Source organism: Poromitra crassiceps (genome assembly GCF_964638095.1).
Source record: "Poromitra crassiceps genome assembly, chromosome: 4".
NCBI lineage: Eukaryota > Metazoa > Chordata > Actinopteri > Beryciformes > Melamphaidae > Poromitra > Poromitra crassiceps.
In genome coordinates this window covers 58841533-58868297 of record NC_139626.1, presented here as the reverse complement: position 1 = coordinate 58868297, position 26765 = coordinate 58841533, and the positions used below count along the sequence as shown (strand labels likewise).

The 26765-nt window shown below is 44.4% G+C and overlaps 1 protein-coding gene across 1 annotated transcript in view; it reads right to left on the bottom strand.

Annotated features, from left to right (window-relative positions):
• LOC310775265 (hexokinase-1-like) overlaps positions 1-26765 on the bottom strand; it is an 80568-nt gene that overhangs the window by 1161 nt on the left and 52642 nt on the right. Inside the window, exons 10-17 of the mRNA XM_083635395.1 lie at positions 24468-24772; positions 21434-21582; positions 18197-18316; positions 16557-16652; positions 12164-12263; positions 9296-9479; positions 5406-5561; positions 1950-2183 (exon numbers count right to left, since the gene is read on the bottom strand). Coding sequence (XP_083491521.1) covers positions 1950-2183; positions 5406-5561; positions 9296-9479; positions 12164-12263; positions 16557-16652; positions 18197-18316; positions 21434-21582; positions 24468-24772 — 1344 coding nt within the window. The remainder of the gene's footprint in view (positions 1-1949; positions 2184-5405; positions 5562-9295; positions 9480-12163; positions 12264-16556; positions 16653-18196; positions 18317-21433; positions 21583-24467; positions 24773-26765) is intronic.

Sequence of the window (26765 nt, the reverse complement as noted above, 5' to 3'; positions counted from 1 at the left end):
CTGTACAGTCTGTACAGTGCTGATTTCACTAATTAGTCTGTACAGTCTGTACAGTGCTGATTTCACGGATTAGTCTGTACAGTGCTGATTTCACTGATTAGTCTGTACAGTGCTGATTTCACTGATTAGTAGGGATGTCACAATATATCGTCCCACAATATATCGCGATATCAAAACGTAACAATATGTATCGTTGAGATGAAATCTCATATCGCGAGAAAAAGAAGCTGAACATAGTGGCACTGATCTGCATCTGATTGCATGCTCGCTCTCCTTTTCATTGCTTTGTTTGAACAGACGAGGGACGTTACAGACACGGAGGATGAAAATGGTGAAATTACCCAAATTAGCGTGGAGGATGCCCCCTCAACTTACAAATCGATCGCAAAAAAATATTGTTAAAATATCGTATCGTATCATTATTGTGAACCCAATATCGTGTATCGTGAACGGAGTGTATCGTGACACCCCTACTGATTAGTCTGTACAGTCTGTACAGACCTGCCGGGTGCTCGGCCCACATTGGACCACAATGCATTCTGGGATACAGACCTAGGAAGGGCATTTAGTCTCTCCCGGTACTGATCAGGAAAATCACCTGATGTCAGCAGATCAAATGCTGCCAAACGCTGAAAACAAGTTGGTGAACTACAACAACCATAATTCATTGCAGCTATGATGCAGCTCATCTGTCTCCTCCTGTCTTGTCTGTGCCCATACAATCTGAAGGGAGAGACAGTCTGAAACAAAACCTCAATACCCCTAACGCTTGGATGAAAGTATAGCAGGCAGCTAATGTTGCAACGCCATTATCTTATACTGGAGTGAGAGACGTAAGTGCCATTTATCTTAAGGGGCGTTCACACCGAGATATTTATTTTTCGCTCTGTCGCTCAAGTCAACCCTTTGGAATCGCTCTGTCGCTCTGTTTAAATCGCTCATCAACAGGCACACGAAATGACGGACATGTGGGGGATATAACGTTACGCAATGTCATGCTGTTTGTCCACTACGAGCCACCGTCATTGTTTACAAGCTAAGCCTATCAGCGTGCTCCTAATGCGAGCTGCATACCGGTAGGACAGACTTCACTTCATGTCAGCTGTCAGCCTGTCAATGTGGTTTGTTGCCACACAATAAACCAGCGGTTTGTTCCAAGCCAGTGTGATCCTTGACTCGCTCTCACACGGCAGCCAATCAGCATTGAACAGCGAGCGACTGATGCCAGCGTATTTTCGCTCGAGTTGGAATATTTCATCTTGAGCGACGAGCGTATTTTCTCCCTGTCGCTCTGTCTCTGCCGCTCGGACGCCCAGCGATTATTCTCCCAGGCGAATATACGCTCAATCGCTCGTTTGCATTGACTTTGTATGTAAACTCGACGCCAGCAACAAACTTTAATAGGTCGGTGTGAACGCAGCTTTACACTGAGAGACTTAAGTGCCTGAGAGAAAATGAGTTTTTACTGGGCCGGACACGAAGTATAATGTTATGGTATCCATCATCATTGTCTATCGTTGAGCAGTAAAACTGTATTAAAACTAGGCTCGCCCGCAGCTCGGCACAATCACCTACACTGCCTGTTCAACACAAAATGGCCCCCGTGGTCTATTGCTCAACTTCGCATCACTGACGACATCACTGTCACAATGCCTATATGACATCACTGATGATGTCACAATGCCTATGACATGTTAAGTGACGACATAAGATGAGGTCAATAATGATGTCACTGATGATGTCGTCGACATTGTGACATCATCAATGGAAACGGACAAACATTGCCCACTTGCTCCCTTAGGATAAGTGAAATAATCAACATGGTTGTTTCAATGTTTCAACATGCTGACACTCATTTTCCTGGAACAAGTGAAGCTGTATTAAAAAAATCGAATCTCGTTAAGACTCGTTAAGATGGACATTTTTCCTCCGCGTCTCCCATCCCTTACTGTGGGTGGAGCTTGTACAGCGTGCCGTCGACGCCCACGGTGATCTCCAGGTGGTCCAGGCCTCGGTTCTCGCGGATCTTGTCGACCACGGCGGCCATCCCGGCTCCGCAGATCTGCGCGGCGCGGTGCGACACGGTGCCACACACCTGCTTGACGATGATACTGTCGTCACAGGTGCTGTCCAGGCCCAGCTGCTGCAGAATGGCCCTGACCTGAAGCAGGGCCAGACGGTCGCTGTGGAGGGAGGGAGGAGGTCAAAGGTCAGCCAACAGCAGGAGAGTCACTGGATACCATACAGCTGTTCCAACAGGCTGAGGTGGGCTTAAAGGTTGTATAATCTGAGTCGACTCGTTGCGTTCCCCCCCTCCTTTTCCGAGGTGTGTTTTCCCACTAGATCAGTGGTGCCCAATTTGGGGCCCGCGGGCCAAGTTTGCTCTATCACAGGGGTGTGAGGCATTGCTATCTGAGGATTGATTGCTCCTGATTGGTTGACTGAATCACCTGGTTGGGGGGTGCGCTCTGATATTTGATCCCTCCCCAGTCACTGGCTTTACACCAGCTCAGCAAGATGGACAGATCATCATCACGGCAGTGGCACACTGACAAAAGAAAGTTTAGGACGGAGTGGCAAGACGAGTATTTTTTTACCGAAGTAAATTCAACAGCGGGTTGTCTCATTTGCAGACAGAGAGTGGCTGTTTTGAAAGAGTACAATATACGTCGCCACTACGAAACTGATTTTCAAAGTACCTTGAGGATTTTTCAAGTTGTGAATTAAGTCAAATTTATCTCTTGATTACAAAGGTGGAAAATACAACTGTTTTTAACTGGGTGTTTACTGATTAAATGTTTAAGCTCCACACAAATGCAGATGTTTTTTTTAAATATATATAACCAATTGCAAATTATTACAATTACCAAACAGATAAAAAGTAGATTATTATATTGAAATGTTATTTTAGATTTAGAATGTTAATTTTCTATAAAACACAATACATTTTAATGTAATTCCACAACGTTTATTTTTGGCCCTCGGCCCTCCACCCAGATTGAGTTTTGGCCCTTCATGGGAAATAATTTGGGCACCCCTGCACTAGATGCTGGTTTTATTGTTTATTGTGGCTCCTCATTAGTTGACACGCAAGCAAAAGACCAGTCTTCCTGGGGTTAAAATATCAATACAAAACAGTCAAAGTTTAACATGTACATGTACTGTATGTACAATTTGAATTATTACCAATTACATCGAGGGATGCACCATGCCATCGGCTGATACATTCTTTCAAATGAAATATCCGCATCGGCCCGACAGGAGCATTTGTGCCGATATGACAGGCCGATAAAATGATGCTTAAATGACGCTAAACTTAGCCCAGCGAGAGCATCATCCAAGCCTGTTTAAGTAGTTTAGTATGAAATATCGGATAACGGCACACAAAAAAATAAAAATTGTGCGGTGCATCCCTAATTACAACAAAACTACCGTAGTTACAACAAACTTATTAGGACATGCAGACTGAGTCCTTCGGACTGCGAGAGACAAATACACTGAAATCACATCCTGTAATATCACACAACCTTGAAGACTATAAAACCTAGTACACACATTTTAGAAGGAACGATGGCAGGAGTTTCCCACCTGGACAATCAGCTCAGTGGAGATGTTCACGTTGAGGAGACTGTGAAAATGCTTCAAAGATAGTATACAGAGGAAGGGTGGTCCATAAAGAGAAGGCCTTTTCGTTGCATTAGTTTTTAGGGTGGTCGAAAGTAGTCCCAACAGTGGCTGTTCTAGTCCTGTACGGATGAACATCAAAAGAAAATCCAATCTGATCAACAGTATCCACCTTATGTTTTGAATGCCCCGCTGTAAAATAATGATGGCTGCAAGGTCCGGTTTGGTTTAGAACGTGACTGATTGTTGCAGCTGGCGCATTTCCTCGCTAAAACTCTGACTCTGGGAAAAAAAGTTGCTTGTCACAATAAATACACTCGTTTGACGACTTAGTTGAGGGAACGTAATAATTGTATCTATCACATCCGCTATTTCTGTTGCTCTTTCAAACAACTCTGGATATTTATCGATGAGATTTTTGCCAAGCTTGGTTGGACGCGCTACGGGGGGTTTAGGGGTAAAATAGCTAAAGCAGAAGTCAAACTGTGGGAGATTGTTGCTCACTTCACGGAGATCTACGGGCTCCAGTGTGTTGTGTCTGTGTCAGCAACGTAACCCATATTTCACGTAAGGCATCATCGCATCTAGAAATAAGGTGGATAAAAAAATAGGATAGTCTACTGAAAACAACATGAGGGAACTTGAGGCAGGAGTGCACCTGATCAATAACTTGAGGCAGGAGTGCACCTGATCAATAACTTGAGACAGGAGTGCACCTGATCAATAACTTGAGGCAGGAGTGCACCTGATCAATAACTTGAGGCAGGAGTGCACCTGATCAATAACTTGAGGCAGGAGTGCACCTGATCAATAACTTGAGGCAGGAGTGCACCTGATCAATAACTTGAGACAGGAGTGCACCTGATCAATAACTTGAGACAGGAGTGCACCTGATCAATAACTTGAGGCAGGAGTGCACCTGATCAATAACTTGAGACAGGCGTGCACCTGATCAATAACTTGAGGCAGGAGTGCACCTGATCAATAACTTGAGGCAGGAGTGCACCTGATCAATAACTTGAGGCAGGAGTGCACCTGATCAGTATTTGATCAAGAAGGACAGCAGAGAGCATGTCTAGCAGCCCCGTTCTGTTCAGCTCATGAGTTCTGTCTTTGATGCAGAGGCCGAAATTACAGAAAAGTAATCAACATATAACACTAACACTTGTACAACCCGCAGCTATGTATGGTAGATTTTAGGTCGATGGCACACTAGATGCTACTTTGATAGGAATAGTGTAGTTTGGAATATTCATGAGCATGTTTGAATGCTATTTATATTTATTTTATATATTTATATTAAACTTGTATTGTTTAAGGAAGAATCCACCCTTGGATACTCTTGACACTGAATTATTGTTGTAATATACTGTTTTTGGTGAACCCACTTTCCTTCAAGCTGTCTCGCCTTCTCCTGCTTCACTGATTTTCTGTGTTTCCCTTAAGCCCTTGGAGCTCAACATTTCTTGCCCCTGAAGTGAGTTTCCCATTCATTTTCTCCATAGACATTTCACAAAATCCTTACGAGTTTTAAGGCTGGAACCAAGCCACCGGGTTGCTCTCCCTCCCTCCTCTCCTACAATGGATTTCTCCCTGTATGACTGTTGAACGTCTCTCCGTGCAAAAGCAAAAACCCGAATTTGATGCATTTTCCTTAAATATGATAGAATATTTGGTAATAAACACATTGCCTAATATAGACAAGAGTTTTTTCATGTGGCAATACTGATTCAACAGCGATGATGAGTCAACAACACTAAGTTTTGAAACGAAGCTCTCACCTCTCTATCTGGGACAGGAACTTGGTCTCAAAGATGCCCCTGGTCTTCAGCGTCTCGGAGATCTGTCCCCGGAACAGGAAACCACGCTTGGTCAGGTCCATCAAAATGTTCCTGACGATCTCTCCCAGGTACATGCCGCTGCACATCTTCTCGTATCTTCACATGTGGAGGAGGAGAACATGAGTCTCACTTATTAGCACTAAGATCACTAGAACTCATCAAAAAACATCAACCTTTCCACAGTAACCAATGGAATGTTCACGAATGTACAATTAGTGCTGCAACCAATGATTATTTTCATTGTCTATTGTTAACCTGTCAGCTATTTCCTCGATTAATCGGTGAGTTGTTTGGTCTATAAAATGTCAGCCTCAAATGTCTCGTTGTCCACAACCCAAAGATGTTCAGTTTACTGTCATAGAGGAGTAAAGAAACCAGAACATATTCACATTTAAGAAGCTGGAATCACAGAATTTTGACTTTTTTTTCTTTCTTAACACGTTCACTGCCATTGACGAGATATCTCGTCTTACAAAATCCAACGGTTGACTGCCAATGACGAGATATCTCGTCTTAAAAAAAAAAAAAAAAAAATTGACGGTGGGACGTGGATCAACGCCCCCCACGTCTCCTATAAAAATATTGGAGCCACCGAACGTGTACAACCCATTCCACCGACCCACTAAGTGGCGACAGTGCTCTCCAGACTAGAAAAAGCCGAGCCAAAACTGCAGGGGAACGCGCGAGGAAACCATTCTCTCATACTGTAAAATGGATTGGCGAAAACGCTTTCGCTTTCGCGCATTATCGCGCTGGGAGCTGGCGGTGGGGGATTGCAAATTTGCATAATAGATTATGGGTGAAACACACTTTGAAACACCAGTAGAAAGCGCAGAATCGCACGCAGCTTCATTCCAGCTGAGCTCAACCGAAAACCCAGAAACGAACGAGCCTCATTCTCATACTGTAGGCGAAAACGCTTTCACGCTGGTGTACACGGGCGCACAACGGTGGGGGGTTCCAAAAATAGACTGGGTGGAAAACACACTTTGAAACACGCAGCATAAAGCCTAGAATCGCACAAAGCTTCATCAAAGCTCTCAAACCCAAGAAACGAGTGAGCCCCATCCACACTCGCCGACGAGGGGGCCGCCAGGGAGGGAGGCTGCTCACTGCTCAGACAGGCAGTAGAAACTCGCTTGTGACAAACGCTGCTGAAAGCCACCAGACACGCCCACGGAGGGAGGAGTTTGAAGGAGAGGGCGTTCAGAACTATATTGTTTAGATGTCTGATCTCTCACTGATGCCAAAAATAAATGGTTAAAGTGACTGTTCTGCCTGTTTGATTGAATTTCACAAAACTGCGATTATCTCAGCTTTCAGTCTCAGACGCTGAAACCATGCTGTACTCAACGGCTAATATCTACATAACTACTAACTCTACAAACTAACTCTTTTAGACAGAGAAAGCACACATTCTATTAGTACTTTTGTTAACTTTGTGTTCACAAAGTCCAAGCAGAAAATAATCCTCGGCTCTTGTAAAATGAGCCAGAATCCTCAAAAAAACCCTCTGGCAGAAGCTACCTACAGTAAAAAAAAAACGGCTGGCAGTGAATGTGTTAAATGACTCAAAGCGAATACTTTGAAGCGATTTTCAAAATAATCGAATAATTTAATAGTTGACAACTAACTGATTAATCGATTGATTGTTGCAGCTCTAAAATACTCTTTATAGTTTGTTTTTCGCCTGTGTATTTGCCAGCACACTACAGAGTGTCAGAACGTGTAGACAGTGAGGAACAGAGTTGGGAACCACTGCACGAGGCCGATGGTTAGATCAATATATGGGTTTGCCAATGTATCAGGTCGATATTGGCTTTGTACGAAACATTGGACAGGAGTCAGTCAGTGCCGTCCCTGACCACAGATACAGAAAAACAGGCTGGAAAAGCTTGACATGGTGTCGGATTTTTCTTTGTGCAATTTATTTGTTTATTCTATTGTTTAAATTATTTTGGGAAGTTTATTATTATTGACTGTATTTAGAGGCAGTAATGTATCCCAGAGTTTCACTTCTTTTTCTTATCCATTATTTTGTATTTTCCAATAAGAAGAGAAGTACAGAAAAAAACAGTAACAGTTGCAATACAAATTCCAACAGTGTACATCCCGCCCCCTCAACCTCCCCCCCCCTCCCCCAGAGGTTTCACTTCTGACACTAAAATAATTTCATCAGTCAGGTTGGTTTCAGTGGAGAGTTTCACTGTCCCATGATGGTTGCTCTATGCTTTTGCATCCTATTTATGAAGACAACTCTGAATCCTTGTAATATTTTTGGCATGAAAATCAGCCCTAAAATGTCAGCTATTGACAGCTTCAAATAAAAAAAAATATCCATATTGGTATCGGCCTTCCAAAACCCCATATCTGCTATTTGAGTGATATGAGCTTTGATTTCAATAGTGTAAATTAACTGAATTTAAAAGCCCCTTTTAAGACTGGCCAAAAATCCCACTAATATCCACAAACTAGTGGCATTTTCTTCAGTCTAAAAGTTTCCAAGCCGAGCCGTTTAGCCGATAGAGCGACCCTGCTTCAAGTGAGGTGGGTTTTTACAATACGGCTCTGCACGCCATGGCGATATATAAATCTTGGCGGTGGTCCAACGCATTATTTTCCGACCCTGCTTCTCCTATTGATTTGCCGCTCCTTTTCCAGTGCGAGTCGGTGATTCAGTGATTCCCACAGGCTGAAATTCGACTTTCTTAACAGTTAATTACTTTACATTGACGGAATATGCAGAGAAAAAAACCATCTCTCATGCACGAGTGCACCCCACAGCCTAGGCGCGGACTGCGTCAAGTCAGCAAGTAGGTCGTCCACTTTAGCTCTTTTAAAAATAAAACCCTCGTTGTAATTTGTTATTTGAGTCATGCTTTACAGCCACAGTTTAACAATTATGTAATCTTAACATCACAACGAGTAATTTGATATGTTTGCTGCTTCGTTGACGCACCTTTTTCTCCTCCAACGTGCATCAGTTAGGCTATTTACTTGTTTAAATTACATTAGTTTGACATTTTTACCCGGGAGTTTCCATTTTGTTTTGGCTGGCCTGACACTGCGCCTGGGCAGCCGTGAGAGAAGAAGGGAGAAGGGAGGGGGAAGAGACAGCCCGCAGCCGTGGAGAAACGCGGGTTGAGTGCAATATAAAAGGCGATGCTGCTGCTGCCCCCTGCTGCTTTCCTGGGTAACAAAAACAGGTGTGTACTAGTGGGACTTTTGATGTAAAAAAGTTATGTGTTTAACTGCTCAGTTTTGGGTGGTGGACAGTCAGGACAGTGGCCGATGTGACTATCCGCATCACAAACACTTTATACAGTATGTCATTTCTTAAAGAGGACGTGAAACATTTGATCATATGATTGTAGTTCATTTGCATTTCTCCTCAGACAAGACAGGACACTGCTTTCAAGTCTGAAATTCAACTAGATTTGCTAGAAACATTTCAAGCGCTGCTTGATGATGTCACTAGGTTGACTGTACAGTACAGTAGTAAGGATTTTGAATGTTTTGATTAACACAAATAACCACAATTAATCCAAGTCAGAAAAACAACAGCTTGTGAGCCTGTTAGAATTCAAAATCAGTACTACCAGCACATAACTAGCCTGTACTGCACTACTGTATTGTACTGTACAGTCAACATACTGTAGTGATGTCATCAAGCAGCGCCCTAGTTGGTGAAAAGGTGATGTAAATGTTGTTCATCGTTCGAGCAAATCTAGGTCAACTTCAGACTTGAAAGCAGTGTCCTGTCTGAGGGTAGGATCTGAATATGGACAAAATGTAGCGGTTGAAGTTCTCTCAGAATTCGTAGATGGCACCTTTGTTTGCCCTCGTTGAGTGAGTTCTCGTCCACGGCGCAGTCGTACTGCGTCCTAATGTCGTCCAGGCAGCCGTTGTCTCCGAACGCGCCCCACTCCATGTTGACGCACATGCGGCCCTGGTTTCCCTCCACCGTCTCGATGTTCTTCATCTCCTCCATGTAGCAGGCGTTGCTGCCGGTCCCTGAGAGCAGGAACACAGCCACCCACACATTTTACAATACCTTTACAGCGAGAACACAGCCACCCACACATTTTACAATACCTTTACAGCGAGAACACAGCCACCCACACATTTTACAATACCTTTACAGCGAGAACACAGCCACCCACACATTTTACAATACCTTTACAGCGAGAACACAGCCACCCACACATTTTACAATACCTTTCCAGCGAGAACACAGCCACCCACACATTTTACAATACCTTTACAGCGAGAACACAGCCACCCACACATTTTACAATACCTTTACAGCGAGAACACAGCCACCCACACATTTTACAATACCTTTCCAGCGAGAACACAGCCACCCACACATTTTACAATACCTTTCCAGCGAGAACACAGCCACCCACACATTTTACAATACCTTTACAGCGAGAACACAGCCACCCACACATTTTACAATACCTTTCCAGCGAGAACACAGCCACCCACACATTTTACAATACCTTTACAGCGAGAACACAGCCACCCACACATTTTACAATACCTTTCCAGCGAGAACACAGCCACCCACACATTTTACAATACCTTTCCAGCGAGAACACAGCCACCCACACATTTTACAATACCTTTCCAGCGAGAACACAGCCACCCACACATTTTACAATGCCTTTCCAGCGAGAACACAGCCACCCACACGTTTTACAATACCTTTCCAGCGAGAACACAGCCACCCACACATTTTACAATACCTTTCCAGCGAGAACACAGCCACCCACACATTTTACAATACCTTTCCAGCGAGAACACAGCCACCCACACATTTTACAATACCTTTACAGCGAGAACACAGCCACGCACACATTTTACAATACCTTTACAGCGAGAACACAGCCATCCACACATTTTACAATACCTTTACAGTGAGAACACAGCCACCCACACATTTTACAATACCTTTCCAGCGAGAACACAGCCACCCACACATTTTACAATACCTTTCCAGCGAGAACACAGCCACCCACACATTTTACAATACCTTTCCAGCGAGAACACAGCCACCCACACATTTTACAATACCTTTACAGCGAGAACACAGCCACCCACACATTTTACAATACCTTTACAGCGAGAACACAGCCATCCACACATTTTACAATACCTTTACAGCGAGAACACAGCCACCCACACATTTTACAATACCTTTACAGTGAGAACACAGCCACCCACACATTTTACAATACCTTTACAGCGAGAACACAGCCACCCACACATTTTACAATACCTTTACAGCGAGAACACAGCCACCCACACATTTTACAATACCTTTACAGCGAGAACACAGCCACCCACACATTTTACAATACCTTTCCAGCGAGAACACAGCCACCCACACATTTTACAATACCTTTACAGCGAGAACACAGCCACCCACACATTTTACAATACCTTTACAGTGAGAACACAGCCACCCACACATTTTACAATACCTTTACAGCGAGAACACAGCCCCCCACACATTTTACAATACCTTTACAGCGAGAACACAGCCACCCACACATTTTACAATACCTTTACAGCGAGAACACAGCCACCCACACATTTTACAATACCTTGAACAGTAACATTAGGCATGGCAACATTGGAAATCAGTGTGTATTAGCATTTTGCCTGGTGTTTTCAGGATCACAGGTTTCTAAGTGCTGGGGATGCACAATATTGGATTTTTTTGCCGATATCCAATAGGGCAATATTTCCAAATTATTTTGGCTAATTGCCGATGCCGATATATGTGCAAATTTTTTCCACCTGATTTCAGAGAAATTCCGAAATTTCAGAGAAACTCCTGGGGGCACGGTGGTACATGTAGCACTGTCGCCTCACAGCTAGAAGTTCCTGGGTTAGATTCCTGCCTGGATCGCTGTGGGCACTGAAGATCTGTCCCCCCCCCCCATGCCTTCAGTGCCTACTGCCCAGATGGGCTATCAAGTCAAAAGGGCCTTTCTGTGTGGAGTTTGCGTGTTCTCCCCGTGCTCCCCTGGGGTTCCTCTATACACCGTCGGTATGGAGCCCTACTAAAAACATGCATAAGATCGTCACCTTACCAACGACGACTACGACAGAAGTTGGTCCCCGGGCGGCACTATACCGAAAAGCTGCCCACTGCTCCTGGCTGCCCCCCGGAGGAAGGGCATGCCATGTCTGGGTCATTTCACCAGCCACCGTTGGCGTGTGTGTGTGTGTGTGTGTGTGTGTGTGTGTGTGTGTGTGTGTGTGGCCCTGCATGCATGTGTTTTAACGGGTGTCGTGTGACAAAGACGGATTTCTACCGTCCGATTCTCTTAGTGGAATGAACACATTATTATTATGACTACTCTTATAGTGATGGCCCACTGGCAGATGCAGGCATAAATACAATACTTTACAAAATGTACACACATTCATTTGGCAAAATAAGGACAGTTAGTCGAGCATCGAGCATTAGGGCGTAATTATAGTGTCAAAAATGACCCTTTAATTACGATACGCCCAAATACCCGTCATAATCGGCAGAAATGTTAATTTCGGGCTGATAGCGACGACGTGCCGATATCGTGCATCGTGTTACTTGCACCGCTGACAACTGCCATGATTTTCTTTTGTATTATTATTATTTTTATTAGAGAGACAGTCGAAGGGTGCAGACTGAGGCAACTCACCTGCGATCAGCCCCACCTCACAGGTGGGCTCCTCATACGCGCAGGTCATCATCGTCCCCACTGTGTCGTTCACTATGGCAACCACATCCAGGTCAAACTCCTATACACACAGACAGCACAAACACATCCAGGTCAAACTCCTATACACACTGACAGCACAAACACATCCAGGTCAAACTCCTATACACACAGACAGCACAAACACATCCAGGTCAAACTCCTATACACACAGACAGCACAAACACATCCAGGTCAAACTCCTATACACACAGACAGCACAAACACATCCAGGTCAAACTCCTATACACACAGACAGCACAACACATCCAGGTCAAACTCCTATACACACAGACAGCACAAACACATCCAGGTCAAACTCCTATACACACAGACAGCACAAACACATCCAGGTCAAACTCCTATACACACAGACAGCACAACACATCCAGATCGAACTCCTATACACACAGACAGCACAACACATCCAGGTCAAACTCCTATACACACACAGACAGCACAAACACATCCAGGTCAAACTCCTATACACACAGACAGCACAAACACATCCAGGTCAAACTCCTATACACACACAGACAGCACAACACATCCAGGTCAAACTCCTATACACACACAGACAGCACAACACATCCAGGTCAAACTCCTATACACACAGACAGCACAAACACATCCAGGTCAAACTCCTATACACACAGACAGCACAAACACATCCAGGTCAAACTCCTATACACACAGACAGCACAAACACATCCAGGTCAAACTCCTATACACACAGACAGCACAAACACATCCAGGTCAAACTCCTATACACACAGACAGCACAACACATCCAGGTCAAACTCCTATACACACACAGACAGCACAAACACATCCAGGTCAAACTCCTATACACACAGACAGCACAACACAGACAGCACAACACATCCAGATCGAACTCCTATACACACAGACAGCCCAACACATCCAGGTCAAACTCCTATACACACAGACAGCACAACACATCCAGGTCAAACTCCTATACACACAGACAGCACAAACACATCCAGGTCAAACTCCTATACACACAGACAGCACAAACACATCCAGGTCAAACTCCTATACACACAGACAGCACAAACACATCCAGGTCAAACTCCTATACACACAGACAGCACAAACACATCCAGGTCAAACTCCTATACACACACAGACAGCACAACCACATCCAGGTCAAACTCCTATACACACAGACAGCACAAACACATCCAGGTCAAACTCCTATACACACAGACAGCACAAACACATCCAGGTCAAACTCCTATACACACAGACAGCACAAACACATCCAGGTCAAACTCCTATACACACAGACAGCACAAACACATCCAGGTCAAACTCCTATACACACAGACAGCACAACACATCCAGGTCAAACTCCTATACACACACAGACAGCACAAACACATCCAGGTCAAACTCCTATACACACAGACAGCACAACACAGACAGCACAACACATCCAGATCGAACTCCTATACACACAGACAGCCCAACACATCCAGGTCAAACTCCTATACACACAGACAGCACAACACATCCAGGTCAAACTCCTATACACACTGACAGCACAAACACATCCAGGTCAAACTCCTATACACACACAGACAGCACAAACACATCCAGGTCAAACTCCTATACACACAGACATCACAAACACATCCAGGTCAAACTCCTATACACACAGACAGCACAAACACATCCAGGTCAAACTCATAACTCCTATACACACAGACAGCACAACACATCCAGGTCAAACTCCTATACACACACAGACAGCACAAACACATCCAGGTCAAACTCCTATACACACACAGACAGCACAACACATCCAGGTCAAACTCCTATACACACAGACAGCACAACACATCCAGGTCAAACTCCTATACACACACAGACAGCACAAACACATCCAGGTCAAACTCCTATACACACAGACAGCACAACACATCCAGGTCAAACTCCTATACACACACACAGACAGCACAAACACATCCAGGTCAAACTCCTATACACACAGACAGCACAACACATCCAGGTCAAACTCCTATACACACACAGACAGCACAAACACATCCAGGTCAAACTCCTATACACACAGACAGCACAAACACATCCAGGTCAAACTCCTATACACACACACAGACAGCACAACACATCCAGGTCAAACTCCTATACACACACAGACAGCACAAACACATCCAGGTCAAACTCCTATACACACACACAGACAGCACAACACATCCAGGTCAAACTCCTATACACACACAGACAGCACAACACATCCAGGTCAAACTCCTATACACACACACAGACAGCACAACACATCCAGGTCAAACTCCTATACACACAGACAGCACAAACACATCCAGGTCAAACTCCTATACACACTGACAGCACAACACAAATGACAGAGTATCATTTAATGACATATTTGCTGCAGTAAAACCATCACGCTAAATTAGTCTCACCCTTCACCCTCCAAGAATCATGCATTATGTTGCAATCCAGTTAATAAATGCAAAGAGGAGATTTAGCAAGTTTTTGTTAGAAGTTGTTATTCGATTTTAATCAGAGGGTAAAGCTAGGTAGTTCTTTGTTAAAATAAACCTTAAACTTCTCTGCGCTTTTACTTTTACCAAAAATAATCCTAGATATCGTATCAAAATTGGCAATATTGGCAATATTGTTAATGTCACATTACTTATCCAGCTGTCCACTCGACATGATCATCACAACATTTCAGTAATGTTTAGTCCAAATGTTTAATTCTAACCACAGTTGTTACTGAATGGCTGTTTTATTGAGGGATAATATCCGACCTGGCAACTTTTCGACTGGCACACCAAGCACAATGCAGTTCACTCACAGCCTGACAGACTAGACAGCAGACAATTCAATAAACAGACCGTTTCAGATCACCACAAAACTCAAAAGCATTGCCCAGACACACACACAAACATCATAGTTATTAAAATCCTCGGCTGAAATTGAGAGTCCACAGTTCACACAACAGTCCCACTCCTCCGCAAGAGTCTGAAAGTCCATTTTCCAGTTTTTCTGACATGCCATTACAACCAGAACCACAAGCCTCTGCAGCCCGGCACCGCTTTACCTGGAGGTTAATAATTCACATTCGCTTAATACTTACTGGATCCTCCATCTAAAAGGGCAAAATCAATAAAAGAAACTCAATGACTTATGAATGGGTTCTGCATTCTTCAAATTTGGGTCATTGTCCTTGTTTCCCTTTGGATATTTTATCGAGCTAAAAACAGTAATTCTACAAACTAGGGCTGTACTTTCTTATGCTTTAAGGGAAATTTGGCCAAATTATACTATTTTCTTTATCATTTTCTCTAGCGGTTGCAGTACCTTTCTTACTGTAGTAGCATACTGCTCTGGAATGAACACAGAAGTGAAACTAGTGTTTTTAAGAGACATCATATGGAGTGTTTGGAGCATTATGTGGTGGTAGCAGGGTAGAAATTAAATTAAATTTAAATGAAAAAAAATTATTACATTTTCTTTTGCGTTGTCAAATAGGTTTGGATGGCATTTTGGATGATTTCCAGGGCAATTTTACTAAATGTTGGGAAAGACCTTAAGTTCTTCTATGTTGCGTGACAGACCAATATTCAGTGACTCTTATCCAAGCATGTTTTATTTCTAAAAGTTAAAAATCCTCATTTCCTATAATCTCAACAACATTGTTGATTGTATATTGCATGTTAAGTAATATGTAATGTACTTGTCAAAAACTTTTCAAATAACATGTAGACCGACAGTACATAGGTATATATATATACAGTATACAGTATATATATATATATATATATATATATATATATATATATACGGTATATAAATCTCCAGTCCATCCTCCAACCCACAATAGTAGGCTCTTTGACAGTTTGTTTAGGCCCTGGGCAGACCGGGAGAGGGTCAGCGACTGTTTCTATTTCACTTCTATCTGTTTGTAGTCGTGACTCAGCAGGTGGTTTGCGTATTAAAAAACGCTCCATGTTCTTAAGTTTAACATGCTGGTCATATTTGAGTCGTGCTTTGCAAAAACCGAGCAAAATCCAGACAAGCTTTGCAAATACAGTACATATGTTAAAATACAGTAAGATACAGTAATATCTTTACGGGGGCATTTAAAAGACCCCATCATCCCAATTCCACGGGCAATTTTAGATTTTAGATTTTAGCCCCCGCTAATCTCCTACCCTGGTTGGCAGTGATGGATCAACTCCAGTAGCAGATACAGTGTTGGTCTACAGCTCTAGTAATGACACAGTTACTGATGCGGTTAGATGTACTTCCTGTCTCAGGTTACCTCTTTCCTCTTGATTCCTTCGCGCAGAAGCTCCACCACATCCTCCCCCTCACAGTCAGTGGCTTTGAAGCCTTTGGTCCAGTTGACCAGGATTCCCTGTAGAGCACACGACACGTTGTGAGAAACCTCTGCCCAGAGTTCTATTTGGATCACATGACGTCACATGACATCACATGACACCTGTGATAAACCTCTGCCCAGAGCTGTGTTCAGGTCACAGAAAACATTTGATAGTCGCCTCAAGGTTAGAGAAGCAGCCATTCTGATTGGAGGGTTGCCGTTTGAATCCCTGCAGAGGAAGGGACCATCTGAGCAGTAACGCTCCCCCCTCCATCGACAGCAGCTGGCGAGCCTAGGTGTGCTTGAGCAAGGTGTTTAGTCTAGGGATGGGGCTGATCCGATCCAATATCGGTATCGGGTGCCGATATTGGCACTAATTCACGGATCGGATCGGAATCGGGATTTTTTTTGCCGTAATTTGCATTTGTATTTGTATAATACTATCCTTCTTTGCCTTGTATATTTTCTTAATTTTGTCTGCTTTTTGCAAGGTATATAAAAAAAAAATCTTTAATTGGCCAAATCTTTGCCTATACTGTATATTCAAGAAAAATATTGGTATCGGCATAATATCGGTATCGGCAGATATCCAAATTCAGGTATCGAATCGGATCGTAAGTGAAAAAATGTGGATCGGTGCATCCCTAGTTTAGTCCCAGTGGTTATACTGGGAAGCTCCCAGTGTGAACTGTGTATGGCCGTGATGCAGCAGCGTGTGTCTGGAAAAGGGCATGGCATGCAGTAACTGAGTTTAGTATTTGTCTTATAAGATCAAGACTGGTAGTACTGGCTAGTTCTTATGTGAGTGAATGTGTAGACTGGTAGTACTGGCTAGTTCTTATGTGAGTGAATGTGTAGACTGGTAGTACTGGCTAGTTCTTATGTGAGTGAATGTGTTTACCTCTTCCCCATGGCATGGCCATCCCTGCAGATACGAGTGTGTTGTTTTATGCTACTAGGGTCAATTAGTATTTGTAAGTAAAGTAGAAATATGTTTGAGCTTGTTTGGAGTACCAGGTTGGAGGATTTACCACTTTTGTTAACCGCAGACCTTATTTTATGCATTTAAGGGAAATACCCCATTCTAAAACCCCATTGACTTTTCCCTGTAAGATCCGGGAAGTCCGGGACTTCCGTCTCCCGACTACAAAAATACGTCATCCCTGCGGTCGTTACTTTCCGCCCGCATTAGCAGGTAGGGATCCAGGGCTGGTTCTCTTCGGCTGGATTCACATTGAGTCCGGCGCGCCATTCATTCTTAATGGGGGTATTGCGTTTATGCTGCGGTGGTGGGCGTCGCATGGGGTTCCACAAAAAAGCGGAACAGCTCTCCAGCGGAAAGGTTGAAACAGACTCAACTTTTGGAGGAACCGAACCCAACGACAACGTCAACGCTGTGGTGGCCAATCACGTCGATGCCCACACACACACACACACGCACAACCTTTGCTCTGTCTGTTTCACACTAACCGATGGAGCGCCGGACTCAATGTGAATGGCTGCTTGCTCAGTTCACCTGGCTAAAGACAGATGAAGAGCCTGTGGTGTATTCTGTGTGGTGTGTCTGATGGAGAACGTACTGCGTCCAGGCTGGTCTGATGGCAGGGGAAGGAGAAGGTGAATCCCAGAGGCAGACGGGCGCTCTTCATTCCCATGTAGTCCAGGAAGTCGGAGATGCAGTACACGATGTGGTCGAAGAGCTGGGAGTCACAGAGACAAGACACTTGACTTCAGTGAAGAGCTGGGAGTCACAGAGACAAGACACTTGACTTCAGTGAAGAGCTGGGAGTCACAGAGACACTTGAGCACTTCCATGTCAGAATGACGCGCGACGCGCTACGCGTCATTCTGGACCGCGGAAGTGAACCGATGTTGCTCGAAGGCAGCTGTTCCAACTACAGATTGTTTATTTATTTTATTTTATTTTCTGTATGCGCACGCACATCCACGGAGAATCGCATCGAGAGCCATATCGAGCGTTAATGACCCATGCCAGCTGGCGGAGGCGGAGTTTCTGCAGGCAGGCAAACAGATATTTCTCTGTGCTGAAAAGATATAGGGCTCTATCTTCCCAAAAGCGCTAATTTAGCGTTTGCGCTCGTTTAACGCCGTGCGCAATGCAAATCGGGGGCGCACACAAGCGCATGCCTGTGATAATTGTACTGGGCATTGGCTGCCCCATGCCAAGACAGGCGTTTCAGCGCTAAAATGTGGGATAGATGGCGTTACCCTATCGTCAGCAGCGCGCAATTACTTTGCGCTAAGAGCTTTGAAAAGGACCTCTTACGCGCAAATACCTCTCTGCGCTGGGCAGTCTGCACGGAGATTACGGCTACGCTCCCAGCGCAGAGAGGTATTTGCGGAGTGGAAAGTGGAATTCCTTTTGGATATGTCATTAAGCACAGCCTTGCCACGCCAAGACATTGAATTCTGCTGCTAAAATTGGGTTTTAGCAGATAATTCAGTGAGGCAATCAACTATAACTCACTGAGAAACTTTTATCACATCGCAAAGAGGGAAATTAATTGAAAAAACTTGTTGGACAATCGACATAGGCTATTTACCTTCCTAACCCGGAGGGTCGTTGGCACCACAGACGATCTGTCAATAAGCTCCCTCTGTACTCGCACGAGTGAGTACACTCTATTACGCATGGAGAGAATTGCAGCATATTGCATGCCTCGGCGAGGCAGCCTCACGCAGTCATTGCAAGACGGGAATCTGATTGGTTTTGATTGACGTAATGCCCAGCCTTGCCTGGCCACGCCTGTGAATAATTCTGGTAGTTTAGACTGTCCAAATCCCGTTTGCGCAGACATTTTGGGGCGCAGATGATTTTTGGCAGAATTGGCATGGCTCTAATTTGCGCTTGCGACAGGTGCCGTGAACGTTTCCGCATGCCCGCCGAGAATTGCATCCCCAACATATTTCGGGGCTGTTTTAACTTAGAAATCAGGGAGGTCACGTCTACCAGACAATCATATCACTTTTAAACAGTTACATTTCTGTATAAATCATTACAAGTAGCTCCCGTGAGGTGGGGATGCTTTTCTTTGCTGCTCGGCGGGGGAGCAAAACTCGGCAGAACACCTGGCGGATGGCGCAAGGCGGAATGCTATCTTCCCTGCCTTAAGGCACGCGCAAACAGTGCGCAAAGCGCTATTAGGGGATAGCGCCTGTCGGAAGATAGAGCCCATAGAGAAGGTAAGCACTGCTTATATTCCCGAGATTATAATGATACAAACCGGGTTGAAAATCGCAAAGCCTCTGTGGGTGTAAAATCTGCTCGCCTACAAGATCGACTCGCTCAAGCATTGTGATTGGTTGTACGTGGGATTAACATGCCCAAAATGTCCGACAGCTTTAGATTAGATAACAAGCTAAACTACTATTATCAGACATTCGGGAACGTTAATACATTCAAATTTTTTACATAAACATGAGCCTTAAAAATACACTTTATGCTAGGTACACTTATGTACGCTAATAACACACATTTACCCCCGAGCACATCCGATAGGGCAAGTAGATCTTACACCCACACCTCCTTTAACAGTGTCAGTGCATAGTTTTTATGGTGAGATAGAAGTATTTATATTTGAACGTTTTCATTTGGACATTTTGATTCTTTCGCAAAGTATGTCCCCATGAAATGAACTCCCATTGAGAAGGGAAAAAGAAAACTGAGAATCCACATGGCTGTTGTTCACTAAGGTTCATTATTGGTCTGGTGTTACCTCTTCCCCTGTGCCCTGCATGACTTCTATGGGAGATGGTGTTACCTCTTCTCCTGTGACCTGCGTGACTTCTATGGGAGATGGTGTTACCTCTTCCCCTGTGCCCTGCGTGACTTCTATGGGAGATGGTGTTACCTCTTCTCCTGTGCCCTGCATGACTTCTATGGGAGATGGTGTTACCTCTTCTCCTGTGACCTGCATGACTTCTATGGGAGATGGTGTTACCTCTTCTCCTGTGCCCTGCATGACTTCTATGGGAGATGGTGTTACCTCTTCCCCTGTGACCTGCATGACTTCTATGGGAGATGGTGTTACCTCTTCTCCTGTGACCTGCATGACTTCTATGGGAGATGGTGTTACCTCTTCTCCTGTGACCTGCATGACTTCTATGGGAGATGGTGTTACCTCTTCCCCTGTGCCCTGCATGACTTCTATGGGAGATGGTGTTACCTCTTCTCCTGTGACCTGCATGACTTCTATGGGAGATGGTGTTACCTCTTCTCCTGTGCCCTGCATGGCTTCTATGGGAGATGGTGTTACCTCTTCCCCTGTGCCCTGCATGACTTCTATGGGAGATGGTGTTACCTCTTCCCCTGTGACCTGCATGACTTCTATGGGAGATGGTGTTACCTCTTCTCCTGTGACCTGCATGACTTCTATGGGAGATGGTGTTACCTCTTCTCCTGTGCCCTGTGTGACTTCTATGGGAGATGGTGTTACCTCTTCTCCTGTGACCTGCATGACTTCTATGGGAGATGGTGTTACCTCTTCTCCTGTGACCTGCATGACTTCTATGGGAGATGGTGTTACCTCTTCTCCTGTGCCCTGTGTGACTTCTATGGGAGATGGTGTTACCTCTTCTCCTGTGACCTGCATGACTTCTATGGGAGATGGTGTTACCTCTTCTCCTGTGACCTGCATGACTTCTATGGGAGATGGTGTTACCTCTTCCCCTGTGCCCTGCATGACTTCTATGGGAGATGGTGTTACCTCTTCCCCTGTGACCTGCATGACTTCTATGGGAGATGGTGTTACCTCTTCCCCTGTGCCCTGCATGGCTTCTATGGGAGATGGTGTTACCTCTTCCCCTGTGCCCTGCATGACTTCTATGGGGATGGCGTAGATTTTGTTGTGCATCTCGACTGTTCGCCTCTTGCCGCTGCGGATCTTGACCAGAAGCACACGGAAGTTTGTCCCGCCAAGGTCCAGAGCCAGGAAATCCCCATTCTCTGTGTCAGGACAAGAGAAAGGCCTCGTTAGCTGAAGAACCGACAAAACTCAAAACTATCGCCATTCGAAGAGCTTGATTATAGAAGAAGCAATGCTCCTCAATACATACTATTTAAAAATATCGGCGTTTACATTGTCTAAAATGCTGGCGTAGGTAAGGTAGAGGGGTGGGGCTCAAGATGTCCAATAATAACTACAAAATACTGTATTTCCTCTAATATTGGCCCCGGGCCTTGTGGGTAAAATATAAGCAGACAAGCATTAAAAAGCTGCAGGTTGCTTATAATGATTGTATGAGGGTTCTACTTAGAAAACCCAGATCTTCGAGTGCCAGTCAATTGTTTTGTGAAGTAGGAGTGTGCACTTTTCATGCTCTTCTGAGAAATCTGACGTTTAAGTTTATTTGTCGTTTGAATGTATCTCATAATTTGATTATCATGCTGCTGACTCAACCCAGTTTCAGTAGTGTGAAATACCAATCGTGCATTTGGAAACACTGGTATAGTGCCTTACTTTAGTGTTCTGATTGTTTTATTTTTTGTGTTTTAAATGTAGTGTTTTTTGCTTGTGTGTCTTCTTATTGGACCTTATGTGTCTGTCAATAAAGAGTTGATGATATTTAGCTCAGCTGAGGGTAGCTGGCCTTTTATTGAAGCAGGCTTATATTAGAGACAGGCCTTTCATTTCTAGTTCTCTCTGTTTGATAAGTATATTTGCTCATATTTTAGTATGAAATGTTGTCTGATCAGGTGCGTCGGCAGCAAGGGGGCACTAGCGGGCATTTGAGCTACCCCAAGAATTTGCCAAGCTCCCCCAAAGCATCCCTTGTAATTCTGTAATTTGCCTTGGAGAAGAAACTTAGGAAAACTTAGGAAACATAATGAATATAAATATATATAAATATATAATATATAAATATATATAAATATATAATATATAAATATATATAAATATAACAGGCACTTCTATAAAATATTTACCACTGTTTAACACGTTCACTGCCATTGACGAGTTGACTCGTCAAAAAAAATCCAACGGTTGACTGCCAATGACGAGTTGACTCGTCAAAAAAAAAAAAAAAAAAATTTTGACGGTGGGACGTGGATCAACGCCCCCCACGTCTCCTATTAAAATATTGGAGCCACCGAAGGTGTACAAACCATTCCACCGACCCACTAAGTGGCGACAGACAGTGCTCTCCAGAAAAAGCCGAGCCAAAACTGCAGGGGAACGCGCGAGGAAACCATTCTCTCATACTGTAAAATGGATTGGCGAAAACGCTTTCGCTTTCGCGCATTATCGCGCTGGGAGCTGGCGGTGGGGGATTGCAAATTTGCACAATAGATTATGCGTGCAACACACTTTGAAACACCGGCAGAAAGCCCACCATCGCACGCAGCTTCATTGCAGCTGAGCTCACAACCGAAACGACTCATGCAGACTCGCCCAAAGAGCAGCCGCCAGCAGCCAGGCAGCACAGACAGGCAGAGCCTCGCTTGTGACAAACGCTGCAAAGCCACTAGAGACACACCCACGGAGGGAGGAGTTTGAAGGAGAGGGGGGTTTCCTGCTGCTATGGAGGAAATTACTGTTCAAAACTAATGTTTAGATGTCTGACGTCTTACGCCAAAAATAAATGGTTAAAGTGACTGTTCTATCGAATTTCACAAAAAGCCATTTATCTCAGAATAAATTTTCAGACGCTGAAACCATGCTGTATTCTACTGCTAATGCCTACATAACTACTAACTCTACAAACTAACTCTTTTAGACAGAGAAAGCACACATTCTATTAGTTCTTTTGAGATCATTTGTGTTCACAAAATCTTAGCAGAAAAGAATCCTCGGCTCTTGAAAGATGAGCCAGAATCCTCAAAAAAAAACCTTGGCAGAACCTACCTACAGTATTGAAAAAACGGCTGGCAGTGAATGTGTTAACAATGTGGTCCACTTGCACTCGCCACCTTTGATCTTATAATGCAACTGTGCTTCTGGACGGCGGCTGCCAGGCAAGACACACGCTGCTTCATGTATATTCAAGACACACGCTGCTTCATGTATGTTCAAGACACACGCTGCTTCATGTATGTTCAAGACACACGCTGCTTCATGTATGTTCAAGACACACGCTGCTTCATGTATGTTCAAGACACACGCTGCTTCATGTATGTTCAAGACACACGCTGCTTCATGTATGTTCAAGACGCTGCTTCATGTATGTTCAAGACACACGCTGCTTCATGTATGGAAATTGACATGCAAACTGTAGAACTTATTAAAATAACGAACCTCACCTAAAGGTACCCATCCGAAGTATTGTGACAGCAACTCTAACTTAGAGTACTGTTCCACTTCCACTACCATTCCTGTGGCGTTGTTTTTTTTATGGAAATGAGCATAATACAATTGATTGGTCACAGATCAAAATGATAAAGAGCAGTCTGACACACTACTGCAGAAAACAAACATCTAAAACAAAATTTATATAAACAAGTGCGAATTTGCAATATGCAGGATAGCGCGTCAGCACACCCTCTGCCTCTGCCGCACTGCTTTTCAAAATTTGCCCCCACCGGCCCCGTTTGGCCAAAAGGGCACGAACACACACACACACACACACACACACACACACACACACACACACACCCACACACACACACACACACCTCCATGCCAAATTAGATCGAAAACTGTGGGGGTGGGGAAAAGGGTGGAGAAATGTTTGTGGACCAAGCAACCAACATGACCCACAGAGCGACCTCTTAGTTATATGTTTGTTATTTTGGGGTGTACTGTCCCTTTTAAGCGATAAAAACAAATAAATCCCTCCCCTCCTGTCACCTGTTCCACCAGGTGTGCTGCCTCCCTCCCCTCCTCCTGTCACCTGTTCCATCGGGTGTGCTGCGCACGAAGGTGGGCAACATTTTGACCGTGGCGTCCTTGTGGGTGTCTTTGCTCAGGCCTCGTTCGATCTCCGTCCGCATCCGCTTCTTCACCTCCAGCAGCTGGGCCTTGCTCAGCCGGAACTCTGCCAGCGTCTGCTCGATCTGCCGGGCCTGGTCGGCCAGGCGGTAGGCCACGGCCGTCACCATGGCCGCGCCTTTGGAGCTCCCGCTCTCCGACAGCAAGAAGCGCACGTCGGAGTCGGGCACCAGACGGCGCACTGTCTTGTGGAGACGTCGGGCGTAACTGTTCAGAGGGGAAGACGACAAGACATTAGGGGTGGGGTGGGGCGGGAATCGACACAGCAGAGTATCGCAATATTCTGCGTGGCAATATTGTATCGACACACGGACGGTAAGTATTGCACTTTTAAAAATCGCAATAATATCGTATTGTGATGTATCGCGATAATATTGTATCGTGACTTAAGTATCGTGACGATACTGTATCGTGACTTAAGTATCGTGACGACATTGTATCGTGATAATATTGTATCGTGACTTAAGTATCGTGACGATATTGTATCGTGATTTAAGTATCGTGATAATATTGTGTCATGACTTAACGTATCGTGATGATATTGTATCGTGACTTAAGTATCGTGATAATATTGTGTCGTGACTTAAGTATCGTGATAATTAGAGATGAACCGATTGATCGGCCGGGAAATGGCATATTTTCCGCTGATCGGACTGACCTGTGCCGGTCAGTCTACATATGCGATTATGTATTATTATGTTCGGCTTCGCCCCTTTTTTCACGTGACGTGCGCCAAAGCAGGCGAGACAGATGGGCTGCAGCCGAAACTAAAGGAAGCAGCCACCACACCAACATGTCCTCCTTTTCACCGTCAACACCCACGTGCCAGCGTGTCCTCCTCAGCGTGGAAGTGAAAATCAAATATTTTCACAGACAGACACACACACACACACACACACACACACACACACACACACACACACACACACACACAGACAGACAGACAGACAGACACACAGACAGACACACAGACAGACAGACAGACTGTTACGGCCGTCTGTCTTATTTATTTTTATAATGTTACACTTCTGGCTTATGCCTATTGTAACGTTCAATTTAGCGTTCTACCCACAGCACTGTATGTGATGGGGTGTTACAGCCTCTGTACCAAAGCCTGGCCTTGGTTTGGTGTGTGGCTCTGTTTCTTTTCCTATGTCCCAGACACGCCCCTCTGCTGCAGTGATTCAGGTGAGGAGCCCACCTCACCTGGTCCTCACCTGTTTGGCAATCAACGCCGATTGGCTGAGTCGTCGCTGCTGATTGGCTGCTTCAGACCTGCATGCCCTACATAAGCTCCAGTGTTCCAAGATGGCACTGTGGGTCAGTGTTAGTGGAGCGCTTTGCGTGCTTAACACTGGCTCTCCACCCTCCTTGCTCTCTTCAAGCCTTTTTGCATTAGCTCTTTTGTATTAGCTTTTCGCTACTTTCAGCTAACTTTAATCGCTCTTTTTGTGGCCCTTTGTCTTTAGTTAAGATCCCCATTAGCTACAGCAGAGCTGCAGCTATTCTTAGCTATTTCCATTAGCATGTAACTTTGTCTGAAGTTACTCTCATTGGCCTTGCTTTAGCATAATGGTTCTTGGCCTTTTGTTAGATGTAGCCTAACTACTTTTTCATGCACACAATCACTGGCCTACTTAGTCTTGTTATTGATTTCTGTTGATTCATTGTTGATTCCTGTTTACTGATTGTTAATATTTAAGGAAGCCCTGTAGGGGTGTTTCGCCCTTTTCTTTACTCCCCCTTTTCTCCTGTTTTTTTCTAAGTTTAAGGAGGAGTAGCTTTGTCTTTTTGTTTATAGTCTAGTTTATTTTATTTGTAGGTAAACTGATTGGGCTTTGGCCACCCTGACGTCACTGTGAGTCCTTATTTGAACCAACCTTTGTTAAAATAAATAATTGTTTTGGTACACTTTAATTCAGCCTATTTCCCTTTTTCCTGGACTTATGTTACACCTTTTTACCCTAGACATTCATTTAAGGGACGTCAGACAGACAGACAGACAGACAGACACACACACAACATAGACAGACAGACAGACTCACAGAGATTCCTTGCTTTATAGTATGATGATAATGAGGATGATACTGTGGGTGCATCTTGTTTATAGTGTGATGATAATGAGGATGATACTGTGGGTGCATCTTGTTTATAGTGTGATGATAATGAGGATGATACTGTGGGTGCATCTTGTTTATAG